The sequence below is a fragment of the Oncorhynchus nerka genome, linkage group LG14, assembly GCF_034236695.1.
Source record: "Oncorhynchus nerka isolate Pitt River linkage group LG14, Oner_Uvic_2.0, whole genome shotgun sequence".
Classification (NCBI taxonomy): Eukaryota; Metazoa; Chordata; class Actinopteri; order Salmoniformes; family Salmonidae; genus Oncorhynchus; species Oncorhynchus nerka.
The window spans coordinates 68,687,961-68,712,484 of NC_088409.1; the positions used below are offsets into that span (position 1 = coordinate 68,687,961).

At 42.2% G+C, this 24,524-nt stretch overlaps 1 protein-coding gene across 1 annotated transcript in view; it reads right to left on the reverse strand.

Moving 5' to 3' along the window:
• Positions 1–12,023: 12,023 nt before the first annotated feature.
• LOC115141758 (BCAS3 microtubule associated cell migration factor-like) overlaps positions 12,024–24,524 on the reverse strand; it is a 355,332-nt gene continuing 342,831 nt past the window's right edge. Inside the window, 1 exon segment of the mRNA XM_065000321.1 lies at positions 12,024–13,827. Within this exon segment, the coding sequence (XP_064856393.1) occupies positions 13,679–13,827 (149 nt within the window). The 3' untranslated portion in view covers positions 12,024–13,678.

The following is a 24,524-nucleotide window of genomic DNA, read 5'->3' on the forward strand; positions in this document are numbered from 1 at the left end:
TAAGGGAAAACTGAGGATGGATCAACAACATTGTAGTTACTCCACAATGACAGAGTGTAAAGAAGGAAGCCTGTACAGAATAAAACATTTGAAAAACATGCATCCTGTTTGCAACAGGGCACAGAAGTAATATTGCAAAAAATGTGGCAAAGAAATAAACTTTTTTCCCTGACTACAAAATGTTATGTTTGGGGAAAATCCAACAACACATCACTGAGTACCAGTCTTCATATTTTCAACCATGGTGGTGGCTGAATCATGTTATGGGTATGCTTTTCATCAGCAGGACTAGGGAGTTTTTTTAGGATAAAAATAAACAGAATACAGCTAAGCACAAGCAAAATACTAGAGGAAAACCGGGTTCAGTCTTCTTTCCCACAGACACAGAGACAAAATCACATTTGAACAGGACAATGATGGTGGCAGGTAGCCAAGTGGTTAAGAGCGTTGGACCAGTAACCAAAAGGTCACTGGTTTGAATCCCTGAGCTGGCAAGGTGGAAAAATCTCAGTTTAGACTTAAATCGGCTTGAAAATCTATGGCAAAACTTTAAAATGGCTTTCTAGCAATGAACAACAACCAATTTGACAGAGCTTGAAGAATTATAAAATAATAATTAATGGGCAAATATTGTACAATCCAGGTGTGCAAAGCTCTTAGAGACTAACCCAAGAAGCATCAAAGCTGTAATCACTGCCAAAGGCGATTCTAACATGTATTGTCAAGGCATATTAGAGTTATAATGTGTATGAATATTTTATAAATGTTAGATTTATACAGATTATTTTGTGTAGGGCATTGACCAAAATTGACAATTAAATCTATTTTAATCTCACTCTTAACACAACAATGTGGAAAAAGGCAAGGGTGTGAATACATTCTAATGGAAAAAAGCAATCATCAAGTGATATGGTGTTATTACTGATGATTTTTAATCTCGTTCATAACAGAAGCGTTCCCCATTATATCCTACTACCTGTTAAAGCAGAGATGAGAGATGTGGCAATAACGAAAATATTCAGCATATTTCTGTTAAATGTCGAACATAGTCCTTTAGAAATAGGCCATTTATGTCTTTATGCTCGCTCCTGTGCGTGACAAGATATCTGCTCGCCATACCTTGAGATCATTTCCTATGTAAAAGGTTATAACCCCAAAGGAACATACATTATTTTGCATTAAGCCCTAATATAATTTGTTTAAATGCAAGCTTTGGGTGAAAATGTGCAGAAAGAACAGTGCACCTTCAGGGTGTGTTGACCAGCGTGTTACTGATATGCTGCGGGAAAAGTCTAATTACGAAATAACGGGAAACTATTGTAACTATTACAGCCGTATTTGTCTGTAATTTAGTAGGGCTATTGTTATTTTTTAGGCTACTCTCGCTACATTGTTAATTTCTTCCTTTAATATTTTCTTCCCATCTCTCTGCATCATCTCTCCTGCTATATTTAGCCGGTAGACTGAGGCCTTGGCGCCAGACCGTTTAAGACCTGTCAAAGTCCCTCATATTTCCCCTTGTCACATGTATACCCAGCGCCTCCTTCAGCCAGGCTACCACCAACCCCCTCACCCTCACCCTCCTATTCCCCATCTCTCTTTCATTCTCGCTTACTACACTTCTCCTCTCGCTCTCTCGCTCTCACCACACACACACACACACACACACACACACACACACACACACACACACACACACACACACACACACACACACACACACACACACACACGGCCTATTTAATTTTCTCTCCATTTCTTCTTCTCCCACTCATTAAAGCCGGGTTTTAATCCCTCTTTCCCGCCCTCTGCGAACTTTGTGCAATTTGCTCGTCTTCGTGCTCGTGTTGTCTCATTGACCCGAGTCAGCAGGGCTGCCGGTGGGCTGTCCTGTCCGCTTGGACAAATTGCGACTGATTGATGAAAAATAACAATTCTTACAATGAGCGCTGGTAGCCGAATAGGCGCTCCTCAACCCCCCGCCCCGCCCCTCACAACCAACAACCCAACAGGGCTCGGATGGTTCAACGAATGGAAGCCCCTAATGCTCTTCTCGACCCTTGGGACCACCAAAACAGCCCCACTAACACTTTGGCAGACAACCCCCACACACACACAGATTGAGTCAAACATCCGTTTAACACTTATTGTTCATATAACACGTTTTGTAAAAGTGGAGGGCAAAAAGACTGTTGTGACAAAATCCAAAACTGGTAATTGCTTATTGATCAACAAATGTGATTCCACTGATGTTATTTTCACGTGCAGCTATCACCTTGAAAGTCGGCTTTAGTAATAATAGGTTAAAAGGAGGTTATTTGTAAAATAGTAGCCCAGAACTGGTGATTATGCCAGGTCCGTGAATTGGAAATATGTTTTATGCTTGAAAATCTACGTTCAATTCTTATTTAGCGAATTGTATAGCCTTTTGTCTCTGACGCACAACTTGAATGCTTGAAGCGTTTGTCTGGAGAAATTGACAGCTAATATAGCTAATTCTAGTTCCTAATTCTATGTGGTGACAGCCTACCTTTCGCAGGTAGCAACAGGTGGGGGCGCTAAAATGACCCCACGGAACACCCTTAATGCTGCTCTCCAGTCTCCTTGTTACTCCACTAAACCAAAACACTCCATGTTCTCTGTGTTGTTCACTGTTTCCCTCTGTCCAAGTTCATTTGACTGTGATCTATAGTCTATAGTTTTTGACAAAACAATCTTCCCACCAACATTTACCTGCATTGTCATTGTCTGTGGTTGCAGGGTTGAGTAGGTTACTTTCTAAATGTAATATGTTACAGTTACCTGTCCAAAATTGTAATCAGTAACGTAACTTTTGGATTACCCAAACTCAGTAATCTGATTACATTGAGTTACTTTTATATTACTTTCCCCTTAAGAGGCATTAGAAGAAGACAAAAATGTATGTTACCAATTGAACGACATCTATGGCCGGATAAATCAATGTTAAAGTTTACATAGCTGGCCATATATGGATGTCAAATGACACTTTATGGGTTGGTTATGTAGGCTTCTTCTAACCCATCGCTTTCTACTGCATATAATAATAGGATTCAATTATATCTTTGCATTAAAAACCAAAGTCTATCAGAATTCCAGTCATTCCAATAAATGTTATACCCCTTGATCTTCAGGAATGGGACTTGGAAATATTGAAATATAGATTAGCCCATTTGTTTTACCTGAGCACAACCCCAAAACTAAGGATTTATTAGCCAGCCCTACTCTGTTGTTTATGATTTTGTTGTCGTGGTGGACTGATTGGGCTCATTGATTCGGGGTAAAAAATAAATAAATGCTGCGCTCATGGAATGGCATGATTTGAGCACTAGTGAAAAGTGCTATTTACATGTGAAAAATGAACATTGCTATATGCCTATTGTTTTCCTTTTTGTAGTCAACACTTTGATATCTTGATAATATGCAGATCTTTAAATTGCAAATCCACAGAGGAAGCAATAACAAAATGGATTCCCCGCCTCTGTTTTGGTAAAAAGCTGAGGGATGGGCCTGAGAAATGTAACCACTCTCAGATTAATAGAAAAGAGCTATGGATGGATTTACAAACATTGGAGAAAAACAAGCTTTTTGGGGATTCTCATGGAGTGTGAAAGTTGAACTAGACATGAGAGCTCATGAGACATTTATAAGTTATATTCTTCAATAATCAATGGATATATATATATATATATATATATATATATATATATATATATATATATATATATATAATTTATAAGTCCACAAATGGATGAAGCAACTACAAACTGCCCCTGTAAGTCTACCAAAAGTGTGTGAGTTTGAGCATGTGTCTATTAGGCTTTTGGATATAAAAAAAATATCAGCATGAATTAGATTTTGCAATAGGCTGGGATCCTCACTATGCAGCTGTTGCAAGAGCGCATTTTTCACTGGCTGTCCACTGGTTTCACAAACAATGATTGATAGGCAACTTAAACTTCTTGAATTCAAACATTATTCGATTCAAATACACATTTAGATGTGTGAACAGCCATCCACAACAACCACAATCTGTAAGGCGCAAATAGATAAATGAGAGAGCAGCAGTGTGATCCACATCAATGCGCTGTGTAGATATCAATAATAAGTGATATCCATATCGCCGTAGACGACACCACTGCTGTCATCCTTACCTCCAAGCGTTTATTCAAGTTGGATAATCTTTGGATGCCGACAGCAGTCTCACCATTGGAAGACATAGCTTGGACTGTAGCCTACAAAAGCCTATTCCTGCTCTTTTCCCGGTATCCATCAAACCCATTTGGTGTGTCGTCATAGTGGTCTGATTCGCTCAGGTGGAACAAATTTAAACTTCCGCCCCTTTTCAACGCTGATTTCAATGTCACTGAGAGAACACAGAAGTGTCAAAGTTTTTTCGCTTACAATATTTTAGCTGGTAACGTAACTGATTACAGTTACCGTTTTTTGTAATCCCTTACATATAACGGATTACATGTAATACGTTACTCCCCAACCCTATGTGGTTGAGAGTGAATTGAGTTTTTGTTTCTTTTCTGCTTCTGGCAACACAGGTTGAAAGCACACAATACTCCATGTAGCTTCGGGAATTTCCCTTTCCGCTGCCGGCCCTCTCGTCCCCGGATTCCCTACCTTTGATCAGCGAGGCCTGGCCCCAGAGCCACCGGAGCGGTGCAGCATGTGGGATGCTTATTCAATTACAACCCCGTCCGTGACCCTGGCATATATCATTAACCCCCTTACCTTCAATGCAGCGCGCTTTACACATGCGTAATGGGCCAGATCACAAGTGAACACGTTTTTGCGCTAGCAGGATCTTACTTGAGTGCAAAATAGCATAAAGACGTATTTGTTTGGCCTTCATTGATTTCTGAAAAGATATGGACCAAAATCACTAAATTACTTACCATCGTACACACAATTACTTGTTACTTTTATTTCTTATTCTTATCAGTATTTTTTTTTAACTGCATTGTTGGTTAGGGGCTCGTAAGTAAGCATTTCACTGTAAGGTCTACTACACCTGTTGTATTCGGCGCATGTGACTAATACCATTTGATTTGATTTGATTCAATGAAACTTCCATATCATGGTTTCAGGCGAGTGACATTGAATGGACCTTAATTGATAGTTTAACTGATAACAGTGACTTACATTTAAAAAAATATTTTTTAAATACCCTCAACATACCTCAGAGATGGCAGTTTTAGGATGCTGCTGATAGCAACCTGATAGAATAACATGGCTACTAAATCCATCAGGTATTTATACCACGCATTATAGCCTAATTATTTTCATTAAATTGTGCGGGTTAAACCGTAGGATATTTTGTGTGAGTGACCTATCCAACTGAAAGAGATCTGTTTCTGCGAGTAGGCCTAGAATACGTTTAAAAAGCATTAGCCTATGGAGAAAGGAGAATAGCCTGAAGATTTAAAAAATCTTTTGTAGGCCTACTGTTTACATCTTGTGAATACTGACAATTAAGGTAACAAGAAGTAATGATCCACCAGTTCGTTCGTGTTAAACTTTGACAATAGTGTAATAACAGTGATTTATTTGACAATAGTTTTATAACAGTGATTTATTTGACAATAGTGTTATAACAGTGATTTATTTGACAATAGAGCTAACAGTGATTTGCACGCACCTTTGAATTTGTGTTGCAATGCTTTTTCTTTGTGTCGATACACTGATGTAATGGAAGTCTTTACTAGATATATATGTTATACCCGCGTTAAGGTCATAATGCTACTGATTCACAACTTGTAAACAAAGCTGCTGTACTCGAACATTGTTAGAGTTCGAGATATAGGACACATGCAAGTTACATGTAAAGTGTATTTTATGTATCTAAGAAAATGAAGAAAAAATGTAAATCCATGTGGGTCGATACTGATGTAGGCTACAAGTAGGTCTACCTACTAGATAGGGAAAGGTATATAATTAACTTCAGTAGCAAGCTTCATGTAATTGTTGCATCTGCAGTTAAAATAAACCGGAAAATAGTCCACAACAGAAATAAATGGGAGATTATAGCCTAGGTGTTGGAAGTTCTCTGACCGACTTCAGAAGTGGAAGGTAGACAATATAGCCTAGCCCTATAAACCAGTGGTGCCCAGACTTTTTTCGGTTACTGTACCACCAACTGAATTTAGCTCTCCCCGGAGTACCCCTGAAGTACCCCCTCGTGCATTTACCAGTAGACTTCTCAAGTACCCCATGTGGATCAACCTTGTGGATAGGCCAAGTAGCCCCAGGGGCCTTAGTACCGCAGGTTGGGAACCACTGCTATAGACTAACCATTTTGGTTTGTTCAAATGTCTTAGCTCAAATAGCTATGAGAGAAACGATAAGCTAATGTCGTATTGATGGAAAAACAACCCAATTGACAACATACATGCGTATAAAGCAGATCAATTTCTGTTCAGGATCGTAACTCTATAACAGCCTTGATCAATTTGATGTGATAGGCTATTATGTTTCACATGCATTCAGTTCCCTTGAAAATAACCTAATTTTTCGGCTTATTGCTTTCTACTATAGGCTACAGTTCTGTCAAATTCGTGTTCACTTAATTAACACAGTTGAACTTGTTGACAGTGCTTCAAAATTAAATGTTCAATTCATGCAGCAGAAAAAAATTGAATCGTAATATATACAGAGGCGATATGAAATTACCTGAGGTTAGGGGGAAACTACTTATTTGAGTCATACTTTAATTTATCGACAAGAAAAGCACTTTCCCGTATTACATTTCGAACGTAACCTCTCACACGATGGTCTCTATCATTGAATTAGACATAAGTGTACACATACTATAATCTTGTTCAGAATAACGCGATTAGGGTCCTCAAAAGTAAGTGTTTTTCGTTTGAATAAAGTGTAGAAGTAAGTGTTTTTTCGTTTGAATAAACCCATTGATGCGTAACATTTTTTTCAATGGACATTTTGGCACTGTAAACAATACAGAACTGTTAGGTTATATCAAAGAATATTCGCCTCCGGTTAGACGATTGAAAAGCATGACCTGAAAAGTGACAAGATTACAATTGTATATTAAATTAACAATAATAATAGCCCTATGTGAAGTCTAATTGGTCTTTGGGTTGTTGTATTTACTAAAAGATCATAACATGTCATCAACATACCTGCAATAACCACGGTATTTCCCACTATACTTTGTCTGCCATATTCATATGAAAATAGGATATAATGAAATGGATGCCCCTATAAATTCATCCGCAAGTATGACTATTTGATACCCATTGACATGCTTACATTTATCATTTAACAGACGCTCTTATCCAGTTGATTTACAGTAGTGAGTGTATACATTTAACTTGTTTCATTCCTATTCGCTATCCAGTTGATTTACAGTAGTGAGTGTATACATTTAACTTGTTTCATTCCTATTCGCTATCCAGTTGATTTACAGTAGTGAGTGTATACATTTAACTTGTTTCATTCCTATTCGCTATCCAGTTGGCTCCTTTGAGGAGTGCACCGAGGAGAGGAAAATAATTGATTGATACAAAAAATAGGGAATTTTACTTGCCTAACAGAACTATTTGCTAACAATGTAACAATTTTATACTCTATTTAGTTGAGGATGACAACAATTAAATGCAATCAAAATATATAAGATCTGATATTGTACACACAATATAATGCTATTAGTCTGTTGAGAAATTATTGAATGTAAGTGAATAACAATTTTCATCACATTTCAAGACAGATAAGTACACTAATAAATCACACAAAGTTAAAGAAATATACACGTTTGGATAGAGATAATTTTATTTACTTTTTCTACAGTGAATGTTTTTTTTTTGAGCAAAACAATGTTAGCAAAAGCTTAGCAAACCTGTCCATAAGTGGTTGTGGCTAGCTATGTATTAATGAGGCTTCTCTCCTGGTGCCAACCTTCTCTCTCTCCTCTCTCTGCTCCTATTCACAGAGTTTGCTGGCAGAGGAGGATGGGTATTAATGGAGACTGTCACAGGAGAGGAGGGTAACGACCAGGGGCCTGTTAAGGAGGCAAACAACGTTTTGAAACAGGGAGGTACGATTTGTACTTGATCAATAAGAACACAGGTAGTTTTTCAGATGTGAAATGATTAGTTAAGGTGTGCCCTCCTTATCAGGCCCCTGCCCCTGGTAGAGGTGCCAGCTGGGGCACTGACCTGGGCATGGTCCCCTCAGACTCAGAGAGACATTGCAAGGCACCATGTCACAGCACCAGGGGAGCGTCAGTGGGCAAACCATAGAAATATAACGGAAAGAACAGGCATCCCCATTCAAGTCTATTATGCCATAATAGAGCCTCACAGTGGAGGTGTCATAACTCTCATAAAACCTAGTGGTCAAACAGGGAAATGGTTCCAATTGTTTTTCCACCATTCATTTTTCCCATAGGGGATTTTAGAAACACTTAAAATAAGGGCTGTGTTTTGTGTAGGTTTACCCTGGCGTGATGTTTTGATAACCATGTAAATCTCTCTCGGACAAGGTGACTTTTATCAATATATTCGGCTCTATTTACTCTCAGAATCGAAAGTGCTAATTAGCATCAAACTAGACATCATGCAAAACTACAAATCCCTGCAAGCTCCTGCACATCATCTCTGGCTGACACCTTTGCTAACAGGTATTGTGTCAATTTAAACAGGACAGTTCACATAATTGTCTATTTAAATAAATGTAGCCAATTTATTCATTACTAGATTTAGCTAACATTAGATAGTTAATTCAGAGATTCTTACCTTTGCCTCGATTCGGCAGTCTCGCCCAGATCATCATGGCATTTGTAGTTCTTCATGATAGCCATATTAGCAGCTAATTAGCATTTCATTGTTGGGGGGTAAATAAAGGTGAATATATTAATTTATCCTACAGATATTTACATGGTTATTAAAACGTCACCCCAGGGTAAGCCCACATGAAACACAACCCTTTTCTTAAGTGTTTCTAAAATTCCCTACGGGGAAAATGGTGGGAAAACAATTGGGACCATCTCCCTGTTTGACCGCTAGGTTTAATGGGTATTATGACTCATAGGGTGTGTTTGTAAATTCCCTCTGGTGTGCCTGAGTGTGCTCAGAGAGCCCTCTGGCCGTTTGGAAATTCAGAGCATCTTGTTCTCGGAGCGTTCAGAGCGTACACTGGACGCTCTAACCGAGGAGTAGGGTTGATCTGAGCGTTCTGACCTCACAACGGCAGTCAAGCACCCAAGCTAACTGGCCAACGTTGGCTAGCTAGCTACTTCCAGAAAACAAATGAGAGAACACCTCACACTGACCATTTTACTCACCCTAGCAGAGTTGATTAGGCTGTTTTCATGTTATCCAGAGCGTTGGTGACTGTTACTGTGCTGCTGGCAACTATTTAATTACGCTTTTTTGCCGACGTTTACTGGCATCAGCCATATTCAACGGGTGTTGAGCGTTTGTAAATTCAGCAGTTATTCTGCGTTCTGGCACACTCAGACAAGAGTGCTCTGAAATTGTAATAGATAGCCAGAGTGAATTTATGAACGCACCCATAATGGGCTACTCTATCGGTGGACCAGTAAAATCAGGTCAAAATGGCAGGGTTAGGGGTTCCAAGCCCGTTCTATTGATTCTTTTTGTATGGAGAAAACAACCTGAAGAAGAGAGCAGAGCATGCCTGAGTATGCCTGCTCAAACACATTCACATGGCCATTTCTTCAGTCTCAGCTCCAGTTTTGGTCCCGTCTAAGGTAAGTGAATTGCATTTAAATAAGACAGTTGCACAAGACAGTTCACATAATTGTCGATTTAAAGAAATTCAGCCAATACAATACAAGCCTTACATCAATTAGTCTTGTACTGATATTTGAACATTTTTAAGTTCATTTGACTCTTGATCTGAGTGATAAGTTTTAACTTCCTCGAGATAGGGGGCGCTCTTTTAATTTTTGGATAAAAAACGTTCCCGTTTTAAACAAGATATTTTGTCACGAAAAGATGCTCGACTATGCATGTAATTGACAGCTTTGGAAAGAAAAAACTCTGACGTTTCAAAAACTGCAAAGATATTATCTGTGAGTGCCCCAGAACTAATGCCACAGGCGAAACCAAGATGAAATTTCATACAGGAAATGGTCCAGATTTTGAATGCGCTGTGTTCCAATGTCTCCTTATATGGCTGTGAATGCGCCAGGAATGAGCCTGCACTTTCTGTCGTTTCCCCAAGGTGTCTGCAGCATTGTGACGTATTTGTAGGCATATCATTGGAAGATTGACCATAAGAGACTACATTTACCAGGTGTCCGCCCGGTGTCCTCCGTCGAAATTATTGCGTAATCTCCAGCTCCATGCGCGTTTCCATTTTTTTCAGAGAAGAAAGTCAACTGCCACGAATGATTGATTCTAAACAACGTTTGCCATGTTTCTGTCGATATTATGGAGTTAATTTGGAAAAAAGTTCGCGTTGTAATGACTTAATTTTCGGGTTTTTTCTTACCCAAACGTGATGAACAAAACGGAGCGATTTCTCCTACACAAATAATCTTTTTGGAAAAACTGAACATTTGCTATCTAACTGAGAGTCTCCTCATTGAAAACATCTGAAGTTCTTCAAAGGTAAATTATTTTATTTGAATGCTTTTCTTGTTTTTGTGAAAATGTTGTATGCTGAATGCTAGGCTTAATGCTATGCTAGCTATCAATACTCTTACACAAATGCCTTGTTTAGCTATGGTTCAAATGCATATTTTGAAAATCTGAGATGACAGTGTTGTTAACAAAAGGCTAAGCTTGAGAGCAAATATATTTATTTCATTTCATTTGCGATCTTCATGAATAATTAACGTTGCGTTATGGTAATGAGCTTGAGGCTATAAACAGGATCCCGGATACGGGATTGCTCGTCGCAACAGGTTAACCTCTTGCTTCTACTCGGGACGCTTGCGTCCCAACTAGAGCTCTGGAAATGCAAATGCGCTACGCTAAATGCTAATAGTATTAGTTAAAACTCAAACGTTCATTAAAATACACATGCAGGGTATTGAATTAAAGCTACACTCGTTGTGAATCCAGGCAACAAGTCAGATTTTTAAAATGCTTTTCGGCGAAAGCATGAGAAGCTATTATCTGATAGCATGTAACACCACAAAAGACCCGCAGGGGACGTAAACAAAATAATTAGCATATTCGGCGCTACACAAAAAACCGCACAATAAAATAGAAAACATTCATTACCTTTGACCATCTTCTTTGTTGGCACTCCTAGATGTCCCATAAACACTATTGGGTCTTTTTTTCGATTAAATCGGTCCATATATAGCCTAGATATCGTTATATGTAGACTGTGTGATCAACGAAAAAAAACAGCGTTTCATAACGTAACGTAATTTTTTAAAATTCAAAAAGTCGACGATAAACTTTCACAAAACACTTCGAAATACTTTTGTAATGCAACTTTAGGTATTAGTAAACGTTAATAAGCGATCAAATTAATCACAAGACGAAGTATATTCTATAGCTGTCCGTCTGGAAAAATGTCCGGCTAGAAACTCAACCAAAATATCCGGTCCTAGACCTGAAGAAATGTGCTGCCTTGCATGTGTTTGACCAAGAAACAACTCGTAGGCAAATGACAAGACTCTAGACACCGTGTGGAAGCTGTAGGTACTGCAACCTCAGCTCATTAATTGTGGTTCACCTTTATCAATGGGTTCAAGTAGCGCAGCAATATATTTTTCCATTTTCAGTGATCAGTTTTTCCTGCGCTTTCCGATGAAACGCACGTTATGTTATAGCCACAGCCGTGATTTAACCAGTTTTATAAACGTCTGAGTGTTTTCTATCCACACATACTAATCATATGCAAATACTATATTCCTGGCATGAGTAGCAGGGCGCTGAAATGTTGCGCGATTTTTAACAGAATGTTCAAAAAAGTAGAGGGTAGAAGCAAGAGGTTAAGAGTGTTGTATTCATGGTCTGCTTTTCCACAATAAACTGGCAGAAAATGTGCACTGGCTTTGGTGTGGTTTATTTATTTTCATTAAATTAAACGAGAAGTCACTTTGCATTTACAAAAGCACTTGCTGATAACTTTTGTTCACGTGATTGAAACAATGACTCTGCAGGTGTAATATTTATTGAGCATATATGAAATCATTGAGTATCCAGGGGTAATAATAACACATCAATACATTTCATTAACATGAATGTATAGCAAATAACGATTTGGTATTTTACAAAACCAATATTAGTAAAAATGTATTAATAAACATGTGTTCTGTATTAAAATGAATAAATTCATCATGCCTCTTTTATGTGACATTGTCCAGTGACCAAGCAGCAGTAGCCATCGACTCATTCAACATGCAGAATTACGGGAATATGGCTGTGTTCAGTAGGGTGAAACAGTCCCGAACATTGCAGATAAATATGTAATATATAGATCTGTAATGACTCCTTTTCCTACAGGACAGAGGAGTCACATGTTCTATAAAATGTATTTCTACCTGAAAGTCCTGTAACGTAGCATTTTTCTGATCAGACCCGTGTAGTCAACCAGACATCCATTCCCCAGACAAAGGACTAGGATTGTATTGTGTTATAAAATTTAAATGTTGACAAACACTAAATACAAAATCAGTGACCAAATATTTAGAACTTGTTTTAAGTCTCAAAGGTGAGTCTATCTTTCTGTTCTCACTCGTGCATCAGATCACACTTCATTTCAAGTCCTATGTGGTCTGGTCAAGTCTAGCAATGACCCATTCACTAAGAAAAGCAAGCTGGCAAAGTAGTTATTCAGCATACAAGCGTGTGTTTGTGTTTGGGGTGTGTTTGAGGTGTGTGTGTACGCAAGTAAGGAATAAGCCTTTTCTTTTGTTAAAGCACAAACCTGTTTTTTGTTGCAAAAAAAGAAAAAGAAAATCATAATCAAAGCAAGATGAAATCATCAGAAGACACTCGACTCAACAAACTAAAAAGATACCCACCAAAACCATCAATGTTACCAAATGAAGAGAAAAGCTTACATGGAAGTGATTTGGTCTTAATAAGCAAAGCTAATATACATTACAGTGCGCATGCTGAGCTAGGTCGTTATCTTCAGAAGTAAAACAACTACAGCTACATTATAGGTCCATCACCATTTACAAGCTTGTGAAAAAGTCAAAGTGACACGTAGTTAATCAACTCCATAAAAACATGTCTAGCTAAATAACAAACTTCAGCTATTTCACACACCCAAAATGAAACACACGCCATGTGACACATCGACAGACAGACAGACAGACACACACACATCGGTAGGTGAGAGTAACACTGGACAGTTCCTGGATTTGGAAAGAGAGAGCAGGGAACATGAAAAGGGAACCACTGCTCACAATAACATCCTAATGAACAACAACATGGCGAGAGACCGGAAGACATCAGGACTGTCTGGCTGTGCTGTGTGAAGCGGTAGGATGGATGGTAGGTAGCAGACCTGGGTTCAAATACTTTATCTGGGCTTTATTGAGCTTGTCTAGAACCAATAGAATAGTAAAATGTAGTCCCCTCCCATCAGGCACCCCAGGCAGACTAAAGCAAACACTCAAAGCATTTGAAAGACTTAAAATAGTATTTGACCCCAGGTCTTGTAGGGTGGTAGGCAGGCTGTTTCCTGGTCTCCTCTAGGGGAATCCGGAGGGGAAGAGGCTGAGGGGCTGGCTTTCGTTGGTGGGCAGTGGAGAGCGGTAGCCCTCAAAGTTACGGGGGATGGAGCCGCTGGTGGAACCAGAGCTGTTGCTGAGAGTCTCAATGCTGCCCTCCCTCTGGAGCTCTGTGGGGGTGAGACACACACACACACACACACACACACACACACACAATGAAAATTCCAATCTTCTATGAGCTGTACATTGAAAGTGTTGTAACGATGTAAGTAGATTATGTAGTGCTGAGTGGAATTTTGTCTTGTTCCTGTCTGTGTACCAAACCAATAAAAAATGTACATTCACATATAAAGCCGCCAGATGTTGTCTTTATCAGAGGCCAAGGCGGAGCTACAACCATTTTGCATCTCCCTATCCAACTCTACCAGATCTACAACAGATGAAGTGTCTATAGGGGACAAGGGCTAGGGGCTGTTTCTGGACAGGGCCCAAAACGCCACTCCCTCCACTACCATGTCTCTGGGTTGGTTGGTCTGCTCTGTCAAACACACTGACTATCAACCTGATTCATTAACCATCCCAGTAGTAACAGTACGGTATGCCAGCTAGCAGTCTGCTCCTGTGTAGACTGACACACTGTCTGATAGGCTGCTCCAAAACCATTCACAGGAAACGGTTACATGTCAGTCTATGGCCATACGGAACATATTAAAGAGAAGACATGTTGTAAAACATATCCGTCAAGATGGGTGCAGACTGGCATGGTGTGAGGAAGGAATGAAGGCAGTGATCTACGTGATGCATTTTGACACAGATCAGACATATACACCAGTCCTATTGATGATGGTATATATGATGACGATGGGGGGTGTATGGGTGGGGTCAGTAGCGTGTGCGTGCTAACCCCTCGGCCCTCTATCCTAACCCCATCCCCTAGCCCCTCTACTAACCACTAGCCCCTCTACTTACCCTAGCCCCTGTCTCCATATCCCAGCCCAGATCATGATGGCATTTGTAGTTCTTTAAGATAGCCACATTAGATGGCATTTGTAGTTCTTTAAGATAGCCACATTAGATGGCATTTTTGGGGGGTAAATACAGGCGAATATATTAATAAAAGTTACCTGGTCTTAGTGAGATTTACTTGGTTATTAAAACGTCATCCCAGGATAAGCCCACATGAAACACAGCCCTTATTTTAAGTGTTACTAAATCCCCTATGGGAAAAATGAATGGTAAAAAAACGATTGGAACCATTTCCCTGTTTGACCTCTAGGTTTTATGGGTATGATGACTCACAGGGTGTGTTCATAAATTCCCTCTGGAGTGTCTGAGTGTGCTCAGAGAACGCTCGGAAATTCAGAGCATTTTGCTCTCGGAGCATTCAGAGCGTCCAGTATACGCTCTAGTCGAGGAGTGGGGTTGATCTGAGCGTTCTGACCTCCTGGAAGGATATCGACCTCATCCCGTCAGCACAGGATGCATGGTTATTCTTTAAAAGTGCCTTCCTCACCATCTTAAATAAGCATGCCCCATTAAAAGAATGTAGACGCAGGAACAGATATAGCCCTTGGTTCACTCCAGACCTGACTGCCCTTGACCAGCACAAAAACAATCTGTGGCGGACTGCAATATCATCGAATAGCCCCCCGTGATATGCAACGTTTCAGGGAAGTTAGGAACCAATATACACAAGCAGTTAGGAAAGCTAAGGCTAGCTTTTTCAAACAGAAATTTGCATCCTGTAGCAAAAACTCAAAAAAGGTTGAAATTGAAATCTAGAATTGGCTTCCTATTTCGCAACAAAGCATCCTTCACTCATGCTGCCAAACATACCCTCCTAAAACTGACTATCCTACCGATCCTCGACTTCGGCGATGTCAAAATAGCCTCCAACACTCTACTCAACAAATTGGATGCAGTCTATCACAGTGCCATCCGTTTTGTCACCAAAGCCCCATATACTACCCACCACTGCGACCTGTACGCTCTCGTTGGCTGGCCCTCGCTTCATATTAGTCGACAAACCCACTGGCTCCAGGTCATCTACAAGTCTTTGCTAGGTAAAGCCCCGCCTTATCTCAGCTCACTGGTCACCATTAGCAGCACCCAGCCGCAGCACGCGCTCAGCCCCAAAGCAAATTCCTCCTTCCGTTCCTTCCTCTCTGCTGCCAATGACTGGAATGAACTGCAAAAATCGCTGAAGCTGGAGACTTATCTCTCCCTCACTAACTTCAAGCAACAGCTGTCAGAGCAGCTACCAGATCATTGCACCTGTACATAGCCCATCCAACTACCATTCCATATTTTATCTAACGGGTGACATCCATAAGTCTAAATATGTCTGTTACATTGCACAACCTTCAATGTTATGTCATAATTACGCAAAATTCTGGCAAATTAGTTTGCAACGAGCTAGGCGGCCCAAACTGTTGCATATACTCTGACTCTGCGTGCAATGAACGCAAGAGAAGTGACACAACTTCCCTAGTTTAATATTGCCTGCTAACATGAATTTCTTTTAACTAAATATGCAGGTTTAAAAATATATACTTCTGCTGTGTATTGATTTTAAGAAAGGCATTGCGCCTCCAACTCAATCATCAAGTTTGCGGATGACACTACAGTGGTAGGCTTGATTACCAACAACGACGAGACGGCCTACAGGGAGGAGGTGAGGGCCCTTGGAGTGTGGTGTCAGGAAAGTAACCTCACACTCAACGTCAACAAAACAAAGGAGATGATTGTAGACTTCAGGAAACAGCAGAGGGAGCACCCCCCTATCCACATTGACGGGACAGTAGTGGATAGGGTAGTAAGTTTTAAGTTCCTCTGCGAACACATCACGGACAAACTGAATTCGTCCACCCACACAGACAGCGTTGTGAAGAAGGCGCAGCAGCGCCTCTTCAACTTCAGGAGGCTGAAGAAATTGGGCTTGTCACCAAAAGCACTCACAAACTTCTACAGATGCACAATCGAGAGCATCCTGTCGGGCTGTATCACCGCCTGTTACGGCAACTGCTCCGCCCACAACCGTAAGGCTCTCCAGAGGGTAGTGAGGTCTGCACAACGCATCACTGGGGGCAAACTACCTGCCCTCCAGGACACCTACACCACCCGATGTCACAGGAAGGCCATAAAGATCATCAAGGACAACAACCATCCGAGCCACTGCCTGTTCACCGTGCTATCATCCAGAAGGCGAGGTCAGTACAGGTTAGAGGTCGACCGATAAATCGGAATGGCCGATTAATTAAGGCCGATTTCATTTTTTTTTTTAGACCATTATTTAACTAGGCAAGTCAGTTAAGAACACATTATTTTCAATGACGGCCTAGGAACAGTGGGTTAACTGCCTTATTCAGGGACAGAACGACAGATTTTCACCATGTCAGCTCGGGGGATCCAATCTTGCAACCTTACAGTTAACTAGTCCAACGCAATAACGACCTGCCTCTCTCTTGTTGCACTCCACAAGGACACTGCCTGTTACGCGAATGCAGTAAGCCAAGGTAAGTTGCTAGCTAGCGTTAAACTTATCTTGTAAAAAAACAATCAATCATAATCACTAGTTAACTACACATGGTTGATGATATTACTAGATATTATCTAGTGTGTCCTGCATTGCACTTAATCTGACTGAGCATACAAGCATCTGACTGAGCGGTGGTAGGCAGAAGCAGGCGCGTAAACATTCATTCAAACAGCACTTTTGTGCGTTTTGCCAGCAGCTCTTCGTTGTGCGTCAAGCATTGCGCTGTTTATGACTTCAAGCCTATCAACTCCCAAGATGAAGCTGGTGTAACCGAAGTGAAATGGCTAGCTAGTTAGCGCGCGCTAATAGCGTTTCAAACGTCACTCGCTCTGAGCCTTCTGGTAGTTGTTCCCCTTGCTCTGCATGTGCATGGGTAACGCTGCTTCGATGATGGCTGTTGTCGTTGTGTTACTGGTTCGAGCCCAGGGAGGAGCGAGGAGAGGGACGGAAGCTATACTGTTAAACTGGCAATACTAAAGTGCCTATAAGAACATCCAATAGTCATAGGTTAATGAAATACAAATGGTATAGAGGGAAATAGTCCTATAATTCCTATAATAACTACAACCTAAAACTTCTTACCTGGGAATATTGAAGACTCATGTTAAAAGGAACCACCAGCTTTCATATGTTCTCATGTTCTGAGCAAGGAACTGAAACGTTAGCCAACTTACATGGCACATTTTGCACTTTTACTTTCTTCTCCAACACTTTGTTTTTGCATTATTTAAACCAAATTTAACATGTTTAATTATTTACTTGAAGCTAAATTGATTTTATTGATGTATTATATTAAGTTAAAATAAGTGTTCATTCAGTATTGTTGTAATTGTCATTATTACAAATACATTTTAAAAATGTGCTTTTTTTTGGCCCTCCAATAATCGGTATCGGCGTTGAAAAATCATAATCGGTCGACCTCTAGTACAGGTGCATCAAAGCTGGGACTGAGAGTCTGAAAAACAGCTTCTATCTCAAGGCCATCAGACTGTTAAACAGCCACCACTAACATTGAGTGGCTGCTGCCAACATACTGACTCAACTCCAGCTCACTTTAATAATGGAAATTGATGTAAAAAATGTATCACTAGCCACTTTAAACAATGCCACTTAATACACTGCTCAAAAAAATAAAGGGAACACTAAAATAACACATCCTAGATCTGAATTGAATAAAATATTCTTATTAAATACTTTTTTCTTTACATAGTTGAATGTGCTGACAACAAAATCACACACAAATGATCAATGGAAATCAAATTTTATCAACCCATGGAGGTCTGGATTTGGAGTCACCCTCAAAATTAAAGTGGAAAACCACACTACAGGCTGATTCAACTTTGATGTAATGTCCTTAAAACAAGTCAAAATGAGGCTCAGTAGTGTGTGTGGCCTCCACGTGCCTGTATGACCTCCCTACAACGCCTGGGCATGCTCCTGATGAGGTGGCGGATGGTCTCCTGAGGGATCTCCTCCCAGACCTGGACTAAAGCATCCGCCAACTCCTGGACAGTCTGTGGTGCAACGTGGCGTTGGTGGATGGAGCGAGACACGATGTCCCAGATGTGCTCAATTGGATTCAGGTCTGGGGAATGGGCGGGCCAGTCCATAGCATCAATGCCTTCCTCTTGCAGGAACTGCTGACACACTCCAGCCACATGAGGTCTAGCATTGTCTTGCATTAGGAGGAACCCAGGGCCAACCACACCAGCATATGGTCTCACAGGGTGTCTGAGGATCTCATCTCGGTACCTAATGGCAGTCAGGCTACCTCTGGCGAGCACATGGAGGTCTGTGCGGCCCCCCAAAGAAATGCCACCCCACACCATGACTGACCCGCCGCCAAACCGGTCATGCTGGAGGATGTTGCAGGCAGCAGAACGTTCTCCACGGCGTCTCCAGACTCTGTCACGTCTGTCACATGTGCTCAGTGTGAACCTGCTTTCATCTGTGAAGAGCACAGGGCGCCAGTGGCGAATTTGCCAATCTTGGTGTTCTCTGGCAAATGCCAAACGTCCTGCACGGTGTTGGGCTGTAAGCACAACCCTCACCTGTGGACGTCGGGCCCTCATACCACCCTCATGGAGTCTGTTTCTGACCTTTTGAGCAGACACATGCACATTTGTGGCCTGCTGGAGGTAATTTTGCAGGGCTCTGGCAGTGCTCCTCCTGCTCCTCCTTGCACACAGGCGGAGGTAGCGGTCCTGCTGCTGGGTTGTTGCCCTCCTACGGCCTCCTCCACGTCTCCTGATGTACTGGCCTGTCTCCTGGTAGCGCCTCCATGCTCTGGACACTACGCTGACAGACACAGCAAACCTTCTTGCCACAGCTCGCATTGATGTGCCATCCTGGATGAGCTGCACTACCTGAGCCACTTGTGTGGGTTGTAGACTCCGTCTCATGCTACCACTAGAGTGAAAGCACTGCCAGCATTCAAAAGTGACCAAAACATCAGCCAGGAAGCATAGGAACTGAGAAGTGGTCTGTTGTCACCACCTACAGAACCACTCCTTTATTGGGGGTGTCTTGCTAATTGCCTATAATTTCCACCTGTTGTCAATTCCATTTGCACAACAGCATGTGAAATTTATTGTCAATCAGTGTTGCTTCCTAAGTGGACAGTTTGATTTCACAGAAGTGTGATTTACTTGGAGTTACATTGTGTTGTTTAAGTGTTCCCTTTATTTTTTTTGAGCAGTGTATAATGTTTACATACCCTACATTACTCATCTCATATGTATATACTGTACTTTATCATCTACTGCATCTTGCCTATGCCGTTCTGTACCATCACTCAGTCATATATCATTATGTACATATTCTTTATCCCTTTACACTTGTGTGTATAAGGTAGTAGTTTTGGAATTGTTAGGTTAGATTACTCGTTGGTTATTACTGCATTGTCAGAACTAGAAGCACAAGCATTTCACTACACTCGCATTAAAATCTGCTAACCATGTGTATGTGACAAATTCAATTTGATTTGATGTTTATGGTTAGGTACATTCGTGAAACGATTATGCTTTTTTCGCAAATGCGCTTTTGTTAAATCATCCCCCGTTTTGCGAAGTTGGCTGTCTTTGTTCGGAAGAAATAGTCTTCACAGTTCCCAACGAGCCAGGCGCCCCAAACTGCTGCATATACCCTGACTCTGTTGCACAGAACACAAGAGACGTGACACCATTTCCCTAGTTAAAATAAATTCATGTTAGCAGGCAATATTAACTAAATATGCATGTTTAAAAATATATACTTGTGTATTGATTTTAAGAAAGGCGATGATGTTGATGGTTAGGTACACATTGGTGCAACAACAGTGCTTTTTTCACGAATGCGGTTGTTAAATTACCCCTTTGGCGAAGTAGGCTGTGATTCAATGATAAATTAACAGGCACTGCATCGATTATATGCAACGCAGGACAAGCTAGATAAACTAGCAATATCATCAACCATGTGTAGTTAACTAGTGATTATGTTAAGATTGATTGTTTTTTACAAGATAGGTTTAATGCTAGCTAGCACCTTACATTGGTAGTCAGCCTGCCACGCAGTCTCCTCGTGAAGTGCAATGTAATCGGCCATAATCGTTGTCCAAAAATGCTGATTACAGATTGTTATGAAATCTTGAAATCGGTCCTAATGAATTGGCCCTTCTGATTAATCGGTCGACCTCTACTCCTAACCCCTAGACCCTCTCTCCTAACCCCTAGCCTCTCTCTCCTAACCCCTTTCTCCTAACCCCTAGCCCCTCTCTCCTAACCCCTAGCCTCTCTCTCCTAACCCGTAGCCTCTCTCTCCTAACCCTCTCTCCTAACCCCTAGCCCATCTCTCCTAACCCCTAGCCCCTCTCTCTTAACCCCTAGCCTCTCTCTCCTAACCCCTAGCCTCTCTCTCATAAGCCTCAACCCCTAGCCCATCTCCCCTAACCCTCAACCCCTAGCCCCTCTCTCCTAACCCCTCTCTCTCCTAACCCATAACCCTTCTCCTAACCCTTACTCCCTATCTCCTAACCCCTAAACCATTCTTGTTCTAACTCATAATAGTCCTACATAATAGTCCTAAGTAGGGTTTCCTTCCAATAAGTTGATCTCTGGATCAGATGTTGCTCTTGATAACATCAACACCCGATCAATCAATCACAATGATGCTCACACCCTCAACACAAGCCCATCTGCTCTAACATGGATCTAAGCTCTGTAACACTTGACATAGAGCTAACCTTATGACATGTAGTTAACACCAACTAATCCCACCCCCCTGAAATCAGTCTGGTTAACAAAACAACTAGTCTGTTAACCAGGCTGGATTTACTCAGCTGTACATGGTAACTGCATAGTACCTACATAACAATGACTGAATCTAAAGAAACAAAAATCAACCACATTCTGTTTCAGATTGGTTACTATATTTACATTTTCATTCACATTACTAATGTAGTTACATGTAATAATAACAATTCATGTAAAACTTGACATTTTCCACTAAAACACAAATACTTAGGGACAAAGCCTGGACAAACAGCAAGCTGAATACAGGGGAGAAAAATACAAATTTAAACAGGGTGACTGGGCTAAAGATGGACCAGCACATCTGGCATTTGCAGAACTGTCCTATGGCCACTCCGTCCCTGTCTGAATATGTTGAAGCCGTGAAGTGAGACAGAATGGACTATATTTGGCCTCATGGTACAATCCAGCAAGGAGGGAGTTAAGCTTTGTGGCAAAACGCAATAACAGTTCTACAGGGCTCAGTAAATACATCATTACCAAGTGGACTGACTGTGGAAATAATGTCCAGAAATGATCCAGCATCCTGTCAATGGCCTCATCCTCTTAAACTCTCCTCTTCTCACTTAAGTCTGGCGCAAGCTCACACACCCACCACACACACACACACACACACAAGTACAATTACAAATTCCTGCACATATACACACACAGACCCAAATAAATAAATACATGTAAAGCACAGACATACGTGCACTCACACACTGAATCAACATACAAACATTACAAGCCTCCTCACTGAGAGTGAGAGCATGTTTTGTGTCTTTGTGCTGTGTGTGTTTGCCGTCTGTGTGTGTGTGTGTGTGTGTGTGTGTGTGTTTGTGGAGTGTGTGTAGGATGTGGTGTGGGGGCCATATTAAGTTGAGAGGAGTGGAGAGAGGGGTCAAAGAGAAAACACAGCGTCTCTTAATCAGTGGGTCTGAGCTGAGGAGAGAGGGAGAGAGGAGAAGGGAGAGGAGAGAGGAGAGGACAGGAGAGGAGAGAGGAGGAGAGGACAGGAGAGGTGGAGAGGAGAAGGGAGAGAAGAGAGGAGGAGAGAGCAGGAGAGGGAAGAGAAGAGAGGAAAGTATAGAAGAGCGAGGAGAGGAGAAAAGAGGAGAGAAGAGGAGATGACAGGAGAGAAGAGGACAGGAGAGAAGCGAGGAGGAGAGGACAGGAGAGCAGCGTGGAAGACAGGAGAGGAGCGAGAAGCAAGGAGAAGAGAAGGAGGACAGGAGAGGAGTGAGGAGGAGAGGACAGGAGAGGAGTGAGGAGGAGAGGACAGGAGAGGAGTGAGGAGGAGAGGACAGGAGAGGAGTGAGGAGGAGAGGACAGGAGAGAAGTGAGGAGGAGAGGACAGGAGAGGAGTGAGGAGGAGAGGACAGGAGAGGAGTGAGGAGGAGAGGACAGGAGAGGAGTGAGTAGGAGAGGACAGAAGAGGAGTGAGGAGGAGAGGACAGGAGAGGAGTGAGGAGGAGAGGACAGGAGAGGAGTGAGGAGGAGAGGACAGGAGAGAAGTGAGGAGGACAGGAGAGGAGCGAGGACAGGAGAGCTGGAGAGGACAGGAGAGGAGGAGAGGAGGAGTGAGGAGGAGAGGAAAAGAGAGGAGTGAGGAGGAGAGGACAGGAGAGGAGTGAGAGGAGGACAGGAGAGGAGAGCAGGAGAGGACAGGAGAGGAGCAGGAGAGGAGGAGAGAGGAGGACAGGAGAGCTGGAGAGCTGAGGAGGAGAGGACAGGGAGAGTGAGGAGGACAGGGAGTGAGGAGGAGAGGACAGGAGAGAAGTGAGGAGGAGAGGAGAGGAGGAGGAGAGGGAGAGGAGTGAGGAGAGTAGGAGAGGGAGAGGACAGGAGAGGAGAGGAGTGAGGAGGAGAGGACAGGAGAGAAGTGAGGAGGAGGAGAGGACAGGAGAGGAGTGAGGAGGAGAGGAGGAGGAGGAGAGGAAAAGAGAGGAGGAGGGAGAGAGGACAGGAGAGGAGGAGTGAGGACAGGACAGGAGAGAGCTGGAGAGGACAGGAGCGAGGAGGACAGGGAGAGGAGGGACAGGAGGAGAGGAGAGGACAGGGAGGAAGTGAGGAGGAGAGGAGAGGACAGGAGCGAGGAGAGAGAGGACAGGAGAGGAGTGAGGAGGAGAGAGGACAGGAGAGGAGGACAGGGAGGGGACAGGAGAGGAGGACAGGGAGGAGCGAGGAGGAGAGGACAGGAGCGAGGAGGAGAGGACAGGAGAGGAGTGAGGAGGAGAGGACAGGAGAGGAGTGAGGAGGAGAGGACAGGAGCGGAGCGAGGAGGAGAGGACAGGAGAGGAGCGAGGAGGAGAGGACAGGAGAGGAGCGAGGAGGAGAGGACAGGAGAGGAGCGAAGAGGAGGAGAGGAGAGAGGTGATGCCACTTTCTCGTCGCTCTTTCCTCTCCATCTTTCCCTCCTCTATCTCTCTCGTCTCAGAAAGTCTGGGAGTGAGGCAGTAACACACACCGATACTAGACTTATCCCAACTGAATGTTTTTGAGTTTTTTAATTTAATCTCACAATTGGCCCCAGCTGGCTCTGGGGCCACATACACACTCTCATGGGTCAGCAGATAAACGGTGGACTGCTTCATCTCCAATCAGACCTCATTACACCAGGCCTGCTGCATGGAGATACAATCACTCCTCTCTATACATCCCTCTCTATCTCCCTCTCTTCTCCTCATTACTTCCACTCATCTCTCCGGTAAAGAGCTTGTACTGGTTTTAAAGCCCTGCTATACATCAGGATGCTGTGAAACGCTATACCACACACACATCATTACCCCCTCGCTGGGTGTGTGGAAGAAAGAAAGTGTATGTGTGTGTGTGCCAAGCTGTTGTCAGTCTATGTTTATATTTAAGCCACATTGGATTTAGAGGAGACTTCCTCATCAGTTGCTCACACAGATGATTTGGCTAGCTGTTGAAAATCCACCACACCATCCTCTCTAAATACACACACACAAACAGACTACCACCCAAATAATACCCTATCCACCCATAAGACTCAACTGGTCAGTACATGAGTACATTATAGGGAATGGGGTGTCATTTA